At 35.1% G+C, this 19,185-nt stretch overlaps 2 protein-coding genes across 10 annotated transcripts in view; one reads left to right on the top strand and one right to left on the bottom strand.

Moving 5' to 3' along the window:
* LOC114941695 (melatonin receptor type 1B) overlaps positions 1-7,376 on the bottom strand; it is a 162,720-nt gene extending 155,344 nt beyond the window's left edge. The window contains exons 1-2 of one of the 5 annotated variants that reach the window (XM_085486953.1): positions 1,961-2,128; positions 1,095-1,349 (exon numbers count right to left, since the gene is read on the bottom strand). The gene's annotated coding sequence lies outside the window, so the exon portion shown is untranslated. Of the gene's footprint in view, positions 1-780; positions 2,129-7,183 lie in introns of those variants that run through there. The other 4 variants (XM_029316773.2, XM_029316772.2, XM_029316770.2 and 1 more) reach the window with 4 other exon arrangements.
* LOC114941691 (uncharacterized) overlaps positions 1-19,185 on the top strand; it is a 34,083-nt gene that overhangs the window by 11,375 nt on the left and 3,523 nt on the right. The window contains exons 1-8 of one of the 5 annotated variants that reach the window (XM_029316759.2): positions 8,938-9,245; positions 10,650-10,821; positions 12,199-12,316; positions 12,616-12,760; positions 12,845-12,932; positions 13,188-13,554; positions 13,933-18,534; positions 18,883-19,016. In XM_029316759.2, coding sequence (XP_029172592.2) covers positions 9,179-9,245; positions 10,650-10,821; positions 12,199-12,316; positions 12,616-12,760; positions 12,845-12,932; positions 13,188-13,554; positions 13,933-17,925 — 4,950 coding nt within the window. In that variant the 5' untranslated portion in view covers positions 8,938-9,178 and the 3' untranslated portion in view covers positions 17,926-18,534; positions 18,883-19,016. The other 4 variants (XM_029316761.2, XM_029316758.2, XM_085486942.1 and 1 more) reach the window with 4 other exon arrangements.

Raw genomic sequence — 19,185 nt, 5'->3', positions numbered from 1 at the left:
CACATCGTATATTTAATATAAAATATATCTGATTTTCATCCCACGATGTTACGTCGAATGCAATCTTCATATTATATATAAAACTTAGAATTAAACACGATAACCTTTAGAAACGCGAACACGAATGAATATCATAAATTGAAAAACGAGGGATTTAAATGCCAAAATTAATAATATAAAAAAAAGACATACCAAGACGGACTGTTTCGTTCATGTCTAAAAAATTCGCGTAAAATATAAAATTCTGATCGACGATGTGTATTATATAAAGACAAGAATATATATTTTTCAAGTTTTTCACGGCGGTATATATATACAATAATTGGATCTCTTTTTAATTTACGACAATGAACTAAGTAGTGACGCGATATACAAATCGATGTCGGACAATAACACCACCAACGTGCATACATCGATCATCTCAAATATATATGTATGTATATATCTATATATATATAGCAAATGTACACCAACAGTTGCGTGCAAGCAAATGTGACAAATACGTAAGAACGATTATATATGCAGAACATCGACATGATTTCTTGCGAATATATATATATATACGAGCGAGCGAGCGTGGCAAGATTCGGCGTATATATACGGAGACGCAACGTATCGGCCTGACGTGTATCCCTCGCGGGTTTGCTGTCATCCGCCGACGCGTTGATCACCGCCGTCGTGCAACCGCAAGGCGCGCTCGCAGCGACACGCAGTATGTGGCTCTGCGCGTTACACGTAAATCACGCAATCCAAAAGGAATCAAATGATTATTCGGTTTACCATCGTCGTTCGGAACAACCCTCGCGGTCGTGCATAGCATCACGTTCGAGCATCGCTATCTTCTCTGTCGTACATATTCGCCCTCCCAGCCACCCTCTCTATCTCTCCCGTTCGCTCTTTCTCTCTCTCTCTCTCTCACACACACTCGCACACTCTCTCCTTTTTCCTCTTTCTCGCGCTCTCGCTCTAACGCCCTCTCTGTGTACAAGCGTCCTCTCTCCCACTTCCTGTCTCCCGTTATCCCTCTCTATACACGAGAATTGCACGCCCGGGGTGAAGTTTAAGGACCGTCACGCGAGTGTATTTTTTCTTACACGAATGTCCACCTCGAAGGTCCTGCGGGCACGATGATAGGCACGAGGCTAAGGTGTCTACACATCTTTCGTCTTCTTCTGGGTGTCGCGTTTTTCCATCTCTTTCCCTCTCTCTCTCTCTCTGACTTACTCCTTTCCTCTATCCCTCGCGCTCTCGTCCGCTGTTCCACTTGCCCTCTGCTGCGCGGTCGTCGTCGTCGTCTCCCAAGAGAGATCGGAGCGGACGAGAGAACTCGCGAGACGTGAAATCGAGATCTGTCTCGAGCAGCGCCGTGTTATCCGGGTAGCGTAGCACGTGAGGCAACAATAACCAAGAAAGAACGACGATACAGTGGCCGAACACGGTACAACGAGCAGCGGAACGTCGTTGCGCGAAGAATGAACTTGATCGTGAGAACGAGAGAGAAAACGATGACAAGAGGGTAGTGGCAAAAGGGATGAAGCAGAGGGAGAGAGCGTGCATATATACCAAGAAAGAGAGAGAGAGAAAGAGAAAGAGAAAGAGGGGGTAGAAGAAGGTAGAAGAGAGGAGTTGCAGGAAACAGATGGACGGAGTAAGAGGAAAGGAGTAGGAGATGCTGCACTCGTCCTTCTCTCTCTTTCCTGCGCACCAGAATCGCTCCGAATAGTCGCGTGCCTGTCAAACAGCACCCAGGTCCACCGTGGCGTATCGAAAGCAATGGAGATGATGACAATGACAACGACGAGGACGATGATGACGGCGCTCGAGCGAAAAGAACCCCACAACGATGACAGCGACAACAACGACGACGACGAGGACGACGACGACGAGGATGACGACGAAGACGAAGACGAAGGACGACGAGGATGAAGGAAAACGTGTGAAACCGTCGCCAAATCCGCACCGATGGGAATCGACGATGATGACGACGAGGATGATGACAACGTTCGACGACGACAGTGCTGTTCTAGGCGTCGCGGCGCTCACACACCGGCTCACTGAGCTCGAGGTGGGCGACACCGGCGGAACGGAGGATCACGGCTACGACCGACGAGGACCGAGAGAACGAGCCGAGCTTTTTGATGAAAAGCGCAGGCGCGACGAGAGACGACGGTACGAGGGTGCCTCTCTTCTCTTCTCTCTCTCTTTTATCTTCGACATCTCTTTCTCTCCACCGCGCTTTTGTACACGCAAATGCTGTATATATCTTTTAATCCTGATTCACGAACCCGGACTTTATATATTTGGAATCGTTGTACGCTTTCGGGGGAGAGAGGGCGGAGGAATTATTGGACCCAGTAGTATCAGTAAATATCGTTTCGCACCCTCTGTCTCTCTTGTAAATCGAGCTTTCCCTTTGCGCGCCGTCCTAGGATAGAGCGTCGCATTTGCTACGAACTTTGAAAGGTCGATGAGATTTGGCGTGGGAGTCGATGGCCGCTATTGTTGACTGTCGTCGTCGTCGTCGTCGTCGATGTCGCCGTGATTGTCGACGTCGTTGATGTTTGATGACACATGAGGTGCTCGGGGCAGCCCTACGGACGTGCTTGTCGAGCGAAACGCGTGTGGTCGAGAGAGTTGTACTTCGCTTTGTGGTGCTATACTTCACGACACGGTTCGGCAGTAACGAGCTCGAAGAGAGAGTGAGTGAGCGAGAGGTTGAGAAGGAAGAGAGGAAACGGTCCTTTGACCGCTGTCGTAAGGTCTGGTCTCTTCCTGCCGGCTCCAAGATACTTCCGGTCCTTTTCCAGGGACGCTTCCGGCGGCCCTTCTTCAGGACTGGCCCAAGCGTATACCCTTGCTTTCGTATACCTTGGTATCTTGTGCGCGCGGCCAGGAAACTGACAGAAGCGCTGTTATGTTGCTGGAACATAATCGACGAGGAAATTACGTGTACTGTGCACGTCACATGCGACGCCGGTACACTCTCGTCGTGACTAATTTACAGTGCACCCTGAAACTACGAGTAAATTGCTTTCAGTAATTGCCTTTAGGAAGACCGCCGCGCCGGCTACTTTATTTTGTGCAAGTAGGTTAAAGTTATATTTTAAAGAGGATTAATTTTTTCAAAGAAGGCTTGAAAGCTCGGCTAAATTATATTCCCCAATTATTCTAATTACCCTATTATGGAGAAGGTCTAGATATAACCGTTAAAAATGCTAAAAATAAAAAAAATTTCACAAGAGATTGTTCACATTTTATTAAAATACGATTGAATTTCTATTAAACTGTTTAAACTCGCGTGATATTTCGCATTAAATATACCAGAAATAACTAAAATCAAAATTTCCGCGTCACGTAATTATAAAACAACATCGAGCACATTTTTAATGTACTTCAAATTTGCTTTGAAATTCTAACAAGAAGTATTTTCATGCTGTGGTTATCCAAAATGATGAATTAGAACTTTTCATATATGGTAAGATATATAAAAAATAATATGTGTATACACAAAGAGAATTTTCTCTTAGAATTTACCTTTAAAATCATAGTAATACAATATGGTATTGGAAGAATTTTTTAAAAGTTTCTCTGATTAATATTTACCACAATAAAAAGTATTAATATGTACACAGTAAAATTAAGCGAACATATTTTATATTTTATTGTGGTGGACATTAATATTTTTTATTGTGATATAAATATTTAATCAGAGAAACTCTTATAAACTTCTTCCAATATTATATTGTTCCATGATTACATGGTTTTTTAGATTCTAAAAGAAAATTCTCTCTATGTGTACACATATGTCCTTTCAAGAAATGAAAGTTACTAATGATTCTCCTAATTATCATGCGAAATAATAACGCTACGTGAACTCTATTGACATAACGCAGTTACATTTCGCAATTATATTGTTCCGTCGACCGACTTTTCTCTTCGTATATCCGAGATGAAAAGCTCAGCGTTCCGTTTAATATGAACAACAACCTAAAGCAGATAGTCTGAGACGCTTATGGCTCTCGAGCGATATTTTCAACGTGCACGCCTGGAACGAGAAACGTTAGTTTCCCGTACCATTTGCCCACCAAGTAAACAAGCTCTTTATACAAGCGGTACGTACGGGATGCGGCACTGCAATTATCCTGTCTATCTTGCAACGAGAGGTAGGGAAAAAAAGGGAAAGCGACCATTCGTAGCCGTGCTATAAAAGTTCCAATATCGAGATGTTTGGATATAAAAATGCACAGCATTCAATGTGTGAATGCGAAGATATGTATTATATCAGCAGATTCGTGTACCTCTCTTTTTTTCCTTCCCCTCCCCCTCCCCTCTCTTCCTTTCTCTTCTTAATTTCTTACTATTTCACATTCTGCCCATAAACGTACTCATTTTACGACCTTTGACATTTGAATATACTCGAGAAATTCGCTTAATTATTATAAAATATGGAAATTTAATCCAGGATATGAGATGAAAATCAGATATCTTTTTCGAATGATAATAATTAAGAAATGAATCAAGAGTTATGTATATATACAAGTGTGTACTTGAGCTTGGAAATGAGATTCGCTCCGTTGGCTTTATCGAGAGATAGTTCCGTATATTCAGCACCAAATATACGTGACCCTTATTCCAGGTTTACGTTGAATGTAATGTCGAAAAAAATTTCGATAATAAACGAGCAAAAATCAATAAATATATAAAGTGATTATAAAAGTGCTTTCCAACTTTTTTCAAACGAAAATATAAAAATTAAAAATTCTTCGAAAAGGTACACATTTATTTTATAAATTATTTTCTAAAAAAATAAAAAGAAAATTATTTTAATCTTATATGTAAATTAATTTTAATTAGATTTTTGTTAATTTTTGTTAATAGAATATAAATAAAAAAATTCAGATATTTTTATAAATATTTATCGAAAAATAAATTCTCTTTCCCTTTAAATGAAAGGGAAATATTTTAAAAGAAATTTTGCCGCATATTTAAGACCGGAATATTAAATCGGAATGCATATTTAAAAGTAATTGATTGTACAGTTAATTACAAAATATTTAAAATTATTCGACATTGCATGAAAATATCTCGTATGTACATGCGATTCGCATAACTATTTTTAATATTATGTCATATAATATCAATTTACATAAAATATATATCTGTATTATATTTGATATTTTTTAAATTATACCATGATTGATTTATAAATTAAAAGTGCAACGCTACACGGAGAGAATTTTCTCTTAGAATTTACTCCAAAAAATCATGGTAATCGTGAGATAATATGGCATTGGAAGAATTTTATAAGTTTCTCTGATTAATATTTACATCACAATAAAAATATAAATATCTATCAGCAAAATATAAAATACATTCCATTAATTTTATATTTTATTGGTAGATAATAATATTTTTATTGTGATGTAAATATAATATATTAATCAGAGGAACTCTTGTAAAGTTCTTCCTTACTATATTTTCTCACGATTACCATGAAATTCGGGGTACATTTTAAGAGAAAATTCTATTTGTGTACAGTTGCTCCTAGAAAAAAATATTAATAATATGTTCAAGAAATATATTTGAATAAACATGTAAATTTGTACATCAGAATATCGCATAAAAATTTTTTAAAGAATATTTATACTCACAAGTTTACTTTAAATTGCATGAGAATATCTCATGACTACTTTTCATATTATGTCATATATAATGGTCATTTAATAATTTACATAAAATATAATCTGTGTACTAAATATGATATTTTTTAAATTATAATACCATGATCGATTTATAAATCAAAAGTGCAATGCTACATGGAGAGAATTTTCTCTTAGAATTTGCCCTGAAAATTATGTAATTATTGGACAATATGGTATCGAAAAAATTTTATAAGAGTTTCTCTTATTAATATCTACTACAATAAAATATAAAATATGTGCGATTAATTTTACTATATAGATAATAAAATTAATTGGACATATTTTATATTTTATTAGTAGATATTAATATTTTTATTGTAATGTGAATATTAATCAGAGGAACTCTTATAAAGATCTTTCAATACTATATTTTCTCACGATTACCATGAATTTCAGAGTAAATTTTAAGAGAAAATTCTATTTGTGTACAGTTGCACCTAGAAAAAAATATTAATAATATGTTCAAGAAATATATTTGAATAAACATGTAAATTTGTACATCAGAATATCGCATAAAAATTATTTAAAAAATATTTATACTCACAGATTTACTTTAAATTGCATGAGAATATCTCATAACTACTTTTCATATTATGTCATATATAATGGTCATTTAATAATTTACATAAAATATAATCTGTGTATTAAATATGATATTTTTTAAATTATAATACTATGATGGATTTATAAATCAAAAGTGCAATGCTATATGCAGAGAATTTTCTCTTAGAATGTCCCCTGAAAATCATATAATTATTGGATAATATGGTATCAAAAAAATTTTATAAGAGTTTCTCTTATTAATATCTACTACAATAAGATATAAAATATAAGATAAGATATAAAATATATGTGCGATTAATTTTACTATATATAGATAATAAAATTAATTGGACATTTTATATTTTATTAGTAGATATTAATATTTTTATTGTGATGTAATATTAATCAGAGAAACTCTTATAAAAGTATTTCAATAAAATATTTTATCTCACAATTACCACATGAATTTCAGGGTAAATTCTAAGAGAAAATCTCTCTGTGTATAGTTGCACCTAGAAAAAAAAGTATTAATATGTTCAAGAAATATATTCGAATAAAGATGTAAAAATTGATACATTAGAATATCGTATCAAAAATCATTTAAAGAATATTTGCGTTCGCAGATTTACTTCACCTAAAATCAAAACGAATACACTTACACATATCGATCGACGCGAACGAGAAGCTACGCGCGCAAGTGCAAAGTCGCGCGATTTCTTCGCTCCCTCGCAAAGTTGACATGCAGCTTTAATATTCGCGTCGAACGAATCGACAAGGCTGATGATGAATGACACTAGCAACAAGCGCAGCCATCAGCGGCGCGCAGAATTGCAAATATTCGTTTTTACGTCCTTCCCGAGACATTCATGGAGTCGGGCCAACATATACCTATATATATATGTATATGTATTAGGCGGGAAAAGTGGCGTTGCACTTACCTAGCTCGCGATTGTGCGAAGATACGCAGGCGGATCGATGCGAATCGCGGGAGGCAGCGCTGCTCGTCGTGTCGTGTCGTGTCGAGAGACCCGCGAAATGTTGTAACGCGAATATTCCACCCTCTCGCAATCAAATATGTGTGTATACACACGCCGGTATATGCGGACGCTCCACGTACGCGATGTTTTCGCGCGCGAGACACCCGACGAAATGGACTCGTCCGGAAGTACATTGAAGTTGGAATATTTTGAAAACGTGAAGTTGACGCCGAAACCTGCTTTCACTCTCGTTCTCGCGCTCTTCGGCCCCATTTCTACCAACGCGATTTAAACTTAATGGCTGATTAATTTGCAGAATGACCAACCGCGAAATGTGAAAATTTCTATTGTGTACGATGATTAGATCGTTAACATTTTTCACGTTGGTCATCCTGCTAACTAATTGACCGGCATTAGTCGCGGCGGAAAAATAACTTTTTATCTCCGCGACTTCGTAATCTATATATGTTTCACATATATAGATAAAGTTTGATATATAATAATAAATCGGATTACATGAAACTTGTTGATTATATAGATCACGATGTAAATGCATTCGAATCGATCAAACTTTCGTTTATTACATAATTTTAATGACACGATGTAATATAATTACGCGGTTATTTTGACAAATTACGAGATAATTTTTCCGAGTAAAAAAATTAGGTTATACATACACAATTTTTACCTTCCGCTCGATGAATGTCTCTTCGTCGGGACCCGGGGTCATCCTTGTGCTTGCGAATTTTTAATTCGTACGTTCATTTACTGCGCAATCAACAGATACATGTATACATACATATATATATATATACAACTGCAGCTAAAGTGGTGGGAAAAGTAGCGCGCACTTACCTCGCGCGCTCTCCACGGGGTTAGGAAGGGAAGGAGCTAGCGCGTGATTTCAAAACATAGTCTGTTGACTCCACTCGAATCGATAGTCGCCCCGATGCTCGTCTGAATCCTCGCGAGTCTTGCGGCTATGTTAATATTCCCGGAGTGCATATCGATACCTATTGAACCGGGGGGAGCAGCGAGTGCTCCGGGTACTCTCGTTCGAAAATTGCGAAGCGGGTATATCGGAAGGTTTGAGTGGCCCATCGTCTAGCTAGATAGGTAGTAGTCTAGCGCGCGTGTGCCTCCGCGCGCCGCAATTACTTAATTGCTCGTATCTGATTGGGCCCGGCGCGGAGAGAGGGCAAGCATGTCCTCGGTTCGTGATTTGCGCGCCGCGCGTGCATCGCGCTTCCATTGGCCGGGTTACCTGGGCGGCCGACGAATCAGCCATTCATTTCCGAAACCCCGCGCGGAACGGCGCTAGTAACCCCCGAGAGGAACGAGGACGGACGGACCGAGGAGAGGACGCGAAGGGATGAGACGCGCGCGCGCCAGACAGAGAGAGAGAGAGCGACGAGAGTATCGAAGTTTCGAATGCACTCGACATCGATAGCCGCTGCAGCAACATCGTGCGCGTCCTCGCGACAGTACAGTAGTACGCTGCCCGATGCTCTCGCGCGTCGTACTTGTAGGAATGCTTGGAGTGGAGCTCCGAGAGCTAAAAGTGACAGCTGTCAAATAATAGAGAAAAATAAAAAATTACAAAAATAAATAAAACCTAGAATAATAATAATAATAAAAAAAATAAAAAGAAAGCACCGGTAGGTGGTGGTGGTGGGGTGGTAGCGGTGGTGGTGGTGGCAGCAGTGGTGGTGGTGGTAGTGGTGGTGGTGAGACGGCGGAGCACGCTCTCTCGCGGCAGCTGCGCCAAACGTCAGTGTCAATATGGCCGTTGGCGTGAGCGCAGTGTGCGTAAAGACGTGGACGCGATAGTAGTCTCGGTCTTCGATCCCCCTAACATGAAGTATACCACGACCAGGAGGGACGCTTTTACGTAATACACCACCCCTCCTCCCTCCCGTTCCGGATATTATCCCGGACGTACTCGGCACGTACAAAATGAACTGCACCGCGCCGGAAGTGGCGGCGGCCGCGAACGATGACGAGCAGGTCGGCGCGAGACAAGGTACGTGGTGCATCATCACTCTCTCGAGTAAACGCGCATCCTCTCTCTCTCTCTCTCTCGCTCTCTCTCTCTCTCCTGCGAAGCTCTAACCCCGTCGCGATCGATCCGAGGACTCGCGTATCTTCGTCGTCGTCCTTCGACCATTTATTTGTTCCTCGCGATCTCGAAGAGAGCAACGCGCTAGCCGCGTGGCCTTTTCTCTCCCCCCTTCCGCTTCCCCTCCCCTGGTCGCTCGTGATTAAACTCCGTGATTAAGCTCCTCGGTTCATATGTGTGCAAGTCGATGAATTGTGCGAGTGCCCGACGACGTTAACAACGAAGGAAAAGTGTGGTGCATCGAGCGCGAGAATCTCGGTATATTTTCTCCAAACGACCAAGTCTCCCGCGGAGACTCTCTCGTGCACATTTGGCTCGTGAATGACGCGGCGGGATGCCTACATCGTTATTTCGACCCTTTTATGTCGAGAAATAATTACAACAAAGACGTCGCACGAGCGTGATCGGAGAGGATTCCACGAATTCGCTCGACGTCGTTCCGAGACAATCGATACCGCCCTCCGGATTTACTATTGGCGTGTCCGCGTTCCTTGGCGACGATATTGCTTTGTCGGCTTATTCGACTCGCCGGTGATTCGCGTTGAACGCCAACGGATTAACGTAATTTTGATTGAAAAAAAAAAAAAAAAAAAAGAATCCGAGCGTTCCGAAAGCTTCGATTTGTGGCGACTCTCTGAGAGCGTTTAGATTAAAGGCAACATTTGTCTCGCCCTTCCTCGAAACTGCATCGTGAAACGGCTCGGAAAATGTGGCATTCAGCTGTGTGAACGTTACAGAAATATACAACCGGCTTTTAGGCAATTTATAGTCTGCATGGGTCTCGGCACCTGCCGCGGCAGATGTTAAGAATGGTCAGGGTTGTAAGAAAGCGATGGGTAGTTTTAAAATCGCGCGTAAATTATCGTATAAGAATCCAAGAATTTTGGTATCGGCGAGAGCCGGCGATTTCCTTTTCTTTAATCGGTAAAAAAAATTCCAATACGTTACTATAGATATTTTTCAACAAAATTGTTTGCGTCGATCGAAATCAAATTATTTTATACACGATATTAATTAAGTAATTGAGAATAGTTCTTTCATTGGCGAAAGTATTTTTTCAAATAAAATTGTGTTAAAGAAAAAAAAATTTTTTAAAAATACCGTAATCGAGATAAAACATGGCACAAAATTCGCAATGTTGTCAAAGATATTTTATTAATTGATATTTGATGTCCTTATATATATAATATACATGCACGCACACATTTACATTGTGTAGTTTTTAATAAAAATGTATTGTCGTTTGTGTTATGTATTCGTTTTTGTGTTTTACACGACTAAAAATCGTACATCTTGATTGATGTTTAGATATCAAAAACGCAATGTTTAACAATGGAAGGTTTAAAATAAACAGTGACGACGCCAAATCAACAGTTATAGAATTATTTCCATGGCTCTCAGAATTTAAGAAAATGTGTAAATGTAAATACGCAGACAAAAGTATGGCTTCTTTGGCAGAGCTTATGCAGTACTATATCAGGTAATCTACACTCGATATTTCCTGTAATACTATATGCAACTCACCAGTATTATTGCTTTGAGCACTGGTGTCAGGATATTATTGCATGGACATGTATGTTACACTACATATTCAATCAATGTTATCCTTGATTAAAATTAAGTGTTTGTTTGACAATTTTCTGTAAAATTTCAATTGTTAAGTGGCTTAAAAAATTGTTAATTTATTCTTCTTGTGTTTGTCTCTATATGAATATTAATTAAAATATTGTAACAAATGTAAAACATTTCTGTTGTGTTATCGTCTTTTTCAATAAATAATTTTGAAGAAGAAAGAAATTATTTATATTAATGGACAATTACAACACAGTTACAATAATTTATAGTTACAATAGTTACAATTTAAATTTATTGAAATTATTATTAAAAATGATAGAAAAAGAGAAAGTTTTGCAAGAAATATAACTGTCTTTAATAATTTATTGTACATGAAAAACAGAAACCTTAATGATTTTAAATGTTTAATATATTGTCAGATTTAAAAAAAATGTGTGCGATAGATATACAAATAAATACTATTTATTATATCTATAATTTAAGATTTAAATTATACCACATTAAAACATAACAGTTGTGATGTAATAAGAACATTTTTAATCTAAAATTTTTGATAGGATTTGAATTTTTGATAATTTCAATTTATATAAATTTATTTGAATTTAAATTTGTATAGATATGTTATTTTTAAATAGTGTTTTCTTTTTATTAATTCTCCTAAAAATTTATTGTATATTACATACACCATACTCTATACTGTATCATTATTAAGCTGATCTCGAGGGTCATTCTGCTATTGCATTGACCCTCTCAATTACTTAATCAGATTGTAACAGTCTGAAGGTCAAAAAGATATTATTTTATATGTTGTAAGGCAATATTAAAATTATGAAGAAAATATTTAATTGTACCAACATAAGTGTTAAAATAAATATAATTTACAAATATACAAGGATTTATAATAGATTATAATAGATTATAATAGATTAGTAACGTTATATCTTATTTCATTAACATATCTCTTTTGAAAAAATAATTAATATACTTTAATAGATTAGCAACATTATCTTTTTATTCCATTTTATTAATATCTTTTATCAATATTCAATATTATAAAAATGTAATCTTTAATATCATATTTGACATTTATTTATGATTTTTATTACTCTTATTTAGAATATTATAAATTATACACATCTTAACATATATTTATTTTATGAATGCTTGAGTTGTACATTTATTGTTCATTCTCTATACAAGTAAATTACAAGTAATACGTATGCATTATTATAAACGTTTTATTGCTTATAGTTCAAATGTATATTTTTTATTTTTATTACAGAAATGTAAATATCAGTGTGAAAGAATGTTATACAAAGCCTTTAAAAGCAGCACAGCTGAAGGAATCTATTAGTGAAACCTTATTTTTGTTCTTATATATCTATCGCGAGCTTTCTGAGGTAAGTTCAACAGTTTATTTTAGCATACATTTTAGTATACATTTATATAATTTTTATTTTATTATACACACAGCTTTCTGTGTAATAATATTCAAATAAACAAAATTTCTTTTCAAAATGATAATAGGAAAATATTTTTTATTTAAATAATATATCTGATTTTATTGCTCACACATACACACATGTGTGGATTTTTTAAATATAAAATCATCAGTTTTATTATAATATCCATATAATTTTTATTTTATTGCATATTTAACTTTTTTAAGTAACATTTAACCAAACAAATCTTTTTTCAGGACCGTAATAGATCTATTTACTTAAATAATATGTCCGATTTATTGGCATTGTACATAGATATGGAATTAAAAGCTTCAAAAAAAAGTAAAGAAGATCATAGTAGAATTTGTACAAGACTTATTTCTTGTCTTTATATATATCTAGGTATGTATTTCAAACATTACTTACATACATATAATTTATCAATTTTATTACTAATAATCATAAATTTTCATACTTTTTATCCAGAACATTCTATCGAGCATTTGTTGGATACTTTGTTAAAAATACAACTTATGTCCCAGAATTATCATCGTATTTTAGATCCGATAATAAAGTAAGTATACTATATAGAAACAAAATCTAAATTTTTTAGACGATTTTAGCTTATATTTATTTTTTAACTTATTATTTTTAATTAATACACTATATATATATAATTCTATCAAAAAATTGTTTATTAATAATTCTAATTTTTCAAAAGTTAAGATTAAGTGTAAAATACATATTTATAAAATTATTTCTGCACTTACAAAATGTATATAGTAAAATAACTTGTACAATTATGTTTTCTTTTTTTATTTGGTTTCAGAAAAGTAACTAATAAAATTCCAGTGCATCCTGAATCAACTATTATGTACAGTCGTTACTTTCTTATTTATTATCTTTGGAAATCGGTAAATAAGGAAAAGAAAAGTCAAATTATTACAACCGCAATTGCCTCTCTGGGAGCACCACCAGCTGCTTTCCCACCGTGCATGTTAGAAGATGTATTACCAAAAGTGCCAAAGTGTCAACCAAATCCAGCAAAATACCTAATGAACCAGAAATTGGAGATAAGAAAATGCTGCGAATTATTTACACAATTCTGTAGAGAAACCAGAGAAGATACATGGCAGAAAAAAAGTGAAAATGCAACTACTGTTTCAAATTTACTCAAGAAGACTACTTCGAAACTGGTAAGTACATATTTTGCTGTCACTTTTATATTCTTATAAATATTGTTTTTTTTTTATATCATTGTCACACAAACTATATAATTTATATTGTAAAATTATTTCATTAAAATATTATAGAATTTTATATAAGTAGAAAATAATAGATAAAAATCATTTTTATGCAATTGTCAGGAAATCTCTATTTTCTTTATAATTATAATGAAAATTTTTGCATAATATATATAATTAGTAATAACTATGACAAATAAATTGTAAAAAAAGTGTAAGATGTAGACAAATCTTTACATTAACAGTTTAATTTTCATTGATATATATATAAAAATAATGTAATAGGCTAAGATGAGTTTCATAGGAAAATAATAAAGCTTGTATTTTTAGCTGGAAGTTGTTGCATCACACGAAAATATGGATTGTATAAAAAATAAGTCTAATCTAACTTTCTCAGATAAAAATGCGCAAAATAATTCTGTTTCATTAGAGAATTTAAAATCTTCAAATTTAACAGAACAAACAAATGTTAAACCTTTAGGCACAATTTCTACAAATATTTCTGTAGCACGGACTATTTTTAAGCAGAGAAAACCAAAAGTGCTTCCACGAAAGAAGGCTAAAAAATCCAATAAAATTATAACAATAATTGATCTTACAACTGATACTGATACTACTACTTTCGAACGATATAAAGAAGAACGTATAAAGAAGAGGGACTCGAGGAAACTTGACTGGCTTGAAGAAGCTAAGAGAAAACTCGACGCAAAAGCGATAAGGGCATCACAGAAGAAACAACAGATGGCAGAGAATGTTACCTCCTTGAAGAAAACGATTCTTGATCGACAATTGGAAGATTTTCTTCGATCCATACATGCCACAGAAAATACATGTTTAAAGAATAATTTGAATGCATCTGCAGCATGCGACATAAAGTTAGAAGATAATAAAACTAAATCCATGCAACATTTTGAAACAGAAGGTAAAAGTACATTAATTAACAGTAACATGTTATCTACAAAACAATCAGTGGATATGAACAGCAGTGACAAAGATAAAATTGTTGAGATACCTCGAACAATCTCTTCTGTAATAGTTGATAGTCCACAGTCTAATAAATCTAAAGCTTCTACAAAATTGTTATTGGATGCTACAAACGACACTAACAACATTAGCAAATGCCATGATGTTAATACTTCCTCGGAGGCAAAAAATGATGAAAAAATAAACAATAGACATAATGCACAGACTGTGATTAAACGACTGCTAGAAGAAGATATTCCGCCTGAAAGTGAAACATGTAAACAAGTTAAAAGTTTAAGGAAAATCTGTGATTTAGGAACAGAACACTCTAAAACTGTAAATATTCCTTCCGCGATATGTACTCAAGATTCCAAAGATGAAGATGTTGGTTCTAATCATAATACTAATTATTTTAGTACAACTAAAGATAAATCCTTGTATGCAATTTCGTCTTTAGAACATACACGTTATACAAATAATGAAAAGAATGAAACAATTGACAAAACAGTAGAGGATATGACTAACAATGAAAAATCTGTGCAAGAACATGTTCATAAATTAATGATTAATGATAAAACGCAATGTTTGAAATCAACTGCACTCAATAATGAGTTAAATAACGATAACTTCAGAATTACGAAAACAGAATTTGCAACAGTAATTGGAATTTTTGGTACAACAATGATAAGTAATACAGATGTATCAATAAGTGATGCAATAGAATCTGAACGATTAGAACAACTACGCATCACTGGAAATATAAAACAACCAAAGGAGCCTGAACCTCAGGATGAATATGTATCAGCAAGACACGATATTGCAAATAATACTATAAGTCTTAGTATAACAGATGGAGACCATTCTAATGTACAAACAGATTTAGAAGTTGGTACTTGCATCAAAGTAAGCGACAACATAAGAAATAGCAAAGTCTCTAATCACAAAATCAGAGAAACTATTTTTGAAAATTGCACAGCTGATAAGAAAAATATTTCTAATATCTTCGATACGTCACTGTGTTCAAAAGAAGATGAAGTCAATGATGAAAAGAAGATCGACCTGAAAATCGGTCATAAAAATGGTGCAGAACTCGAATCCAAAAATTACGATAATGTAGAGGAATTTAAAAAATCTTCTGTACTGCATACAAAAATTGATGAGAAAGATATTCATAATTTTGACCAAACACATGATAAATTATTGAAGAAACTCTATAAGATATCTCACACGAATAGTATTCAAGATTCTTCGGAAGATAAATGCGTCATTCAAGATTCAGAATTACAGGATAATATAGACGGTCTTTCGTTATTAGCCAATGTTATCGCAAGTCAACATGTATCTCATTTAAAAACTGAGCGTGAATTACAATGCGAACAAATCAAAGTCAAGGATTACGCATCGTTAAGAAATTCTTATAATCAAACTACTGAAGATGAAGTCAACACCAACAACTCGCCGAATACAGCTTCTCAGATTGTAGAAAATCCAACTGCTGACGTTATCAATAGAATAGTTGGAATTTATCCAGAGGATAACGCGTTGGATAAAGTAGCGCTTCACGTTGAAGTGACATCGACAACTGATACGCATCCCAATGATCGCGAAAACGATTCCAGCAATAGCGTTCCGCATATCGTTGAAACCACAATAAATTATAATGAAACGGATACGTTGTCTAACAACTTAAACATGGTAGAGAACAATGTGCAGTCGATAAAGGAAAATACGAACGTCATATTAAATGGGGAAACAGTCGTGCTTTTACAAAAGTCTCCCAATAGCAATTTGTACATCATCAATAAAGCAGTGGAAAATGCACGAGATCACAACAGCGATGATGAGAATTGTGCATCGTTCGAAGTCGTTAATATGTCGGAGCATATTTCTTTTAATTTGGATTTGCCGCAATACGGCAAAGAATTATCATGTCAAGAAAATAAATTTTCTGTCGGCAGGAACAAGGGTATAAAAATCGAACCCGAGGAGGAAAGCAGCTTAATGAGTATCACAGAGATGAAGTCTTACGGTAAAAAAGGTCCATTGTCGGCCGACGTGACGTTACCCGCGACATCACAGATTTATCAAGACACGAATATTGCGAATGTGAGCATCAGTAAGTCGATTGATAAACGAAAATCCAAATCCATCCTTACTTACAGGCAGAACATTAAGCAAGAGTTTAGTAATCATATTCCGCCAACTTGCGGAATACAAGGATGCAACGGGATACACACGCATCCGCACGAAGTGATCGATCCGCAGCATTCGTTACATATTCCAGTCACTCATCCCACGACGATACCCTCGATTTATGGGAATTGCGCTGCCGGTACAGAACTGTGTATGCCGTATCACAAGCATTGCACTTCCGTGTCGTGTAGTCTACAAATTAATTCCACTACTTCGCTCCATTCCCACACAAAATCCGCCAATTCATGTGGTAGATCGCATTGCTCATGCAATTGTACGTACGATATAGTCACACATTGCAGACAGTGTATACACCCTGCCACAGATTCCCATGTGTCTTGCATTGAAAGTAATTCTTATTTTTTGCCCGCGCATTCGTCAGTACAAACATCCGCCGTCCAAGAGCACGATAGGACAAAAAGCGAAGCGGTAATAAGTAAATTATACGACGATCAAATACTGCGTAAAATAGAGTTGGAGAAACTGGACGTGCAAAGAGAACCGGATAAGTTATTTAAGAACGATATGGAGAACAAGTTGCCGCTGAAGAAGAGATTGAAGGCTCAGGCCATGATGTCCATGGTGTATGAGAAGGTACCCATCAAAGCGGAAAAATTGGATAACTATCCTGGAATTCCCATGATGTCCATAGCAGCCTTAGAACTAGATAGTACACAGAAGCATCCCACACAAATAATTAAATCATCCTACGAATTATCCCCCAATGAAGAGGAGGATAATCCACATGGCAGCTATCATTTCAATTCGAATATAGTGCGAAGGGATTACTGCAAAGATATCCATATTTCTAATGCACATCACAATCTTACGAAAGAAAGTACAAGAAGTCACGAGCGCCAGTTTCGACCAAACGGTGATCCGGCTAACGCAGTGTGCCTAGAGCGTTGCCAAGATAGAACGTTTAAAGCACCTGCACAGCATAGAGACATAACAGCAACGAATCCGACATCTCTCAAACGTATAACGACCGAGGCAATGGAGGAGCAGGATAACACGTATAAGAAGGCGAAAAAAATGCAGTCATCTAATATACAAACGAGAAGCTCAAAGAGAAACGTTCCTAAGGTAAATTATTGTTACACCGATGATCCAGAATGGAATCCGTCCGGTGAGTCAAAACGAAGGCGCAAGAAAACTAGTCGATGATCAATACTATTTCATTATGAAAAGTCACTGCTGTAAAAAGAAAACCTGTACAGAGTGGATAAATGTGTTCTTCAAGCTGTGTGGCAATGTAAATTTTTGTAAATATATGTACAAAGCAGAAGTGGAAAAAATAACTCGTCCTAGGAAGACTTTTAGAGATAGACCGTTCAGCGTGTTCAAGATTAGTATCAATGAAGGGATGATAGACTAGTTACATAAAAGATTCTTGCATAAAATATTTTTGATGTTTAGTTAGATATCGCTAGAAGCAAGTTGTAGAGAATTTTATTCCGTTCAACGTCATCTCTACCTTGCAATACACTATAAAGTTTTGTAAGATAATATTTCTATTTTAGTTAACATTTATAATTAATATTTTAATTCTAATGTTTTCCTATTGTCATGTGGTTGCGCAGCAACATCTGCCGTAAAAAAAAACTATAATTTTTTTAATCATAAAATTTTTAAATTTCTATAAAATAAAATTAAAGTTTCTGTATATTTTCCATATAAATATGTATATATATAAAATCAATGCCAAACATACAGAAATTCAACAAACAAAATGATATTTAAAACAAAGTAATATGAAATAATATCATTTTTGAGGTAAGATATTAGAAAGGAAAACGACAAATCTTTTACATCAATATTAATAATAATTTTATACAATAATAATTTTTTATAATTTAATGAATTATTTACTGATACATAAAGCATGTTATTAAAAAAATTATATAAATTATATCAATTAAATTTTATATATATATATATATAAATGTTTGCATATAATTATTAATTTTAATAATTAATCAGTCAGTATTTTTTTCTTTTTTTTTTTTTTTACAGTTACAATAGAGAAGTACTGTACTAATAGTTTTGTTTTATATGTATACACACAATGGATATTTGATAATATGTACGATTTATAATATTAATTGTGTAAATTTTTTTCAGGTTTCTGCAGAAAACAAATTTAGATTCAGGAATGTAATATGACCAGATTGATAATTGAAAATTATGAGTATGAAATTTGAAAATCCAACTTTCCTGAAAACATACAGAACAGGCGATGTACCAGGAATATTTGCGTAGGTAATTCTGTAGTAATTATGCATAGATTTTTTTAGATACATCATAAATCTGATAATAAGATTGAGATTTCATAGTTAGGGTGCTATTTAATTATGTGACGATAGTTTTTCAATTTGTATTTATTTCAAATATTAAAGGTATATATATATACACCTTTACACAGAT

Source organism: Nylanderia fulva, unplaced genomic scaffold (genome assembly GCF_048542155.1).
Source record: "Nylanderia fulva isolate GAGA-0341 unplaced genomic scaffold, ASM4854215v1 Scaffold5, whole genome shotgun sequence".
Taxonomy (NCBI): Eukaryota; Metazoa; Arthropoda; class Insecta; order Hymenoptera; family Formicidae; genus Nylanderia; species Nylanderia fulva.
This window is presented reverse-complemented; position numbering and strand designations above follow the sequence as displayed.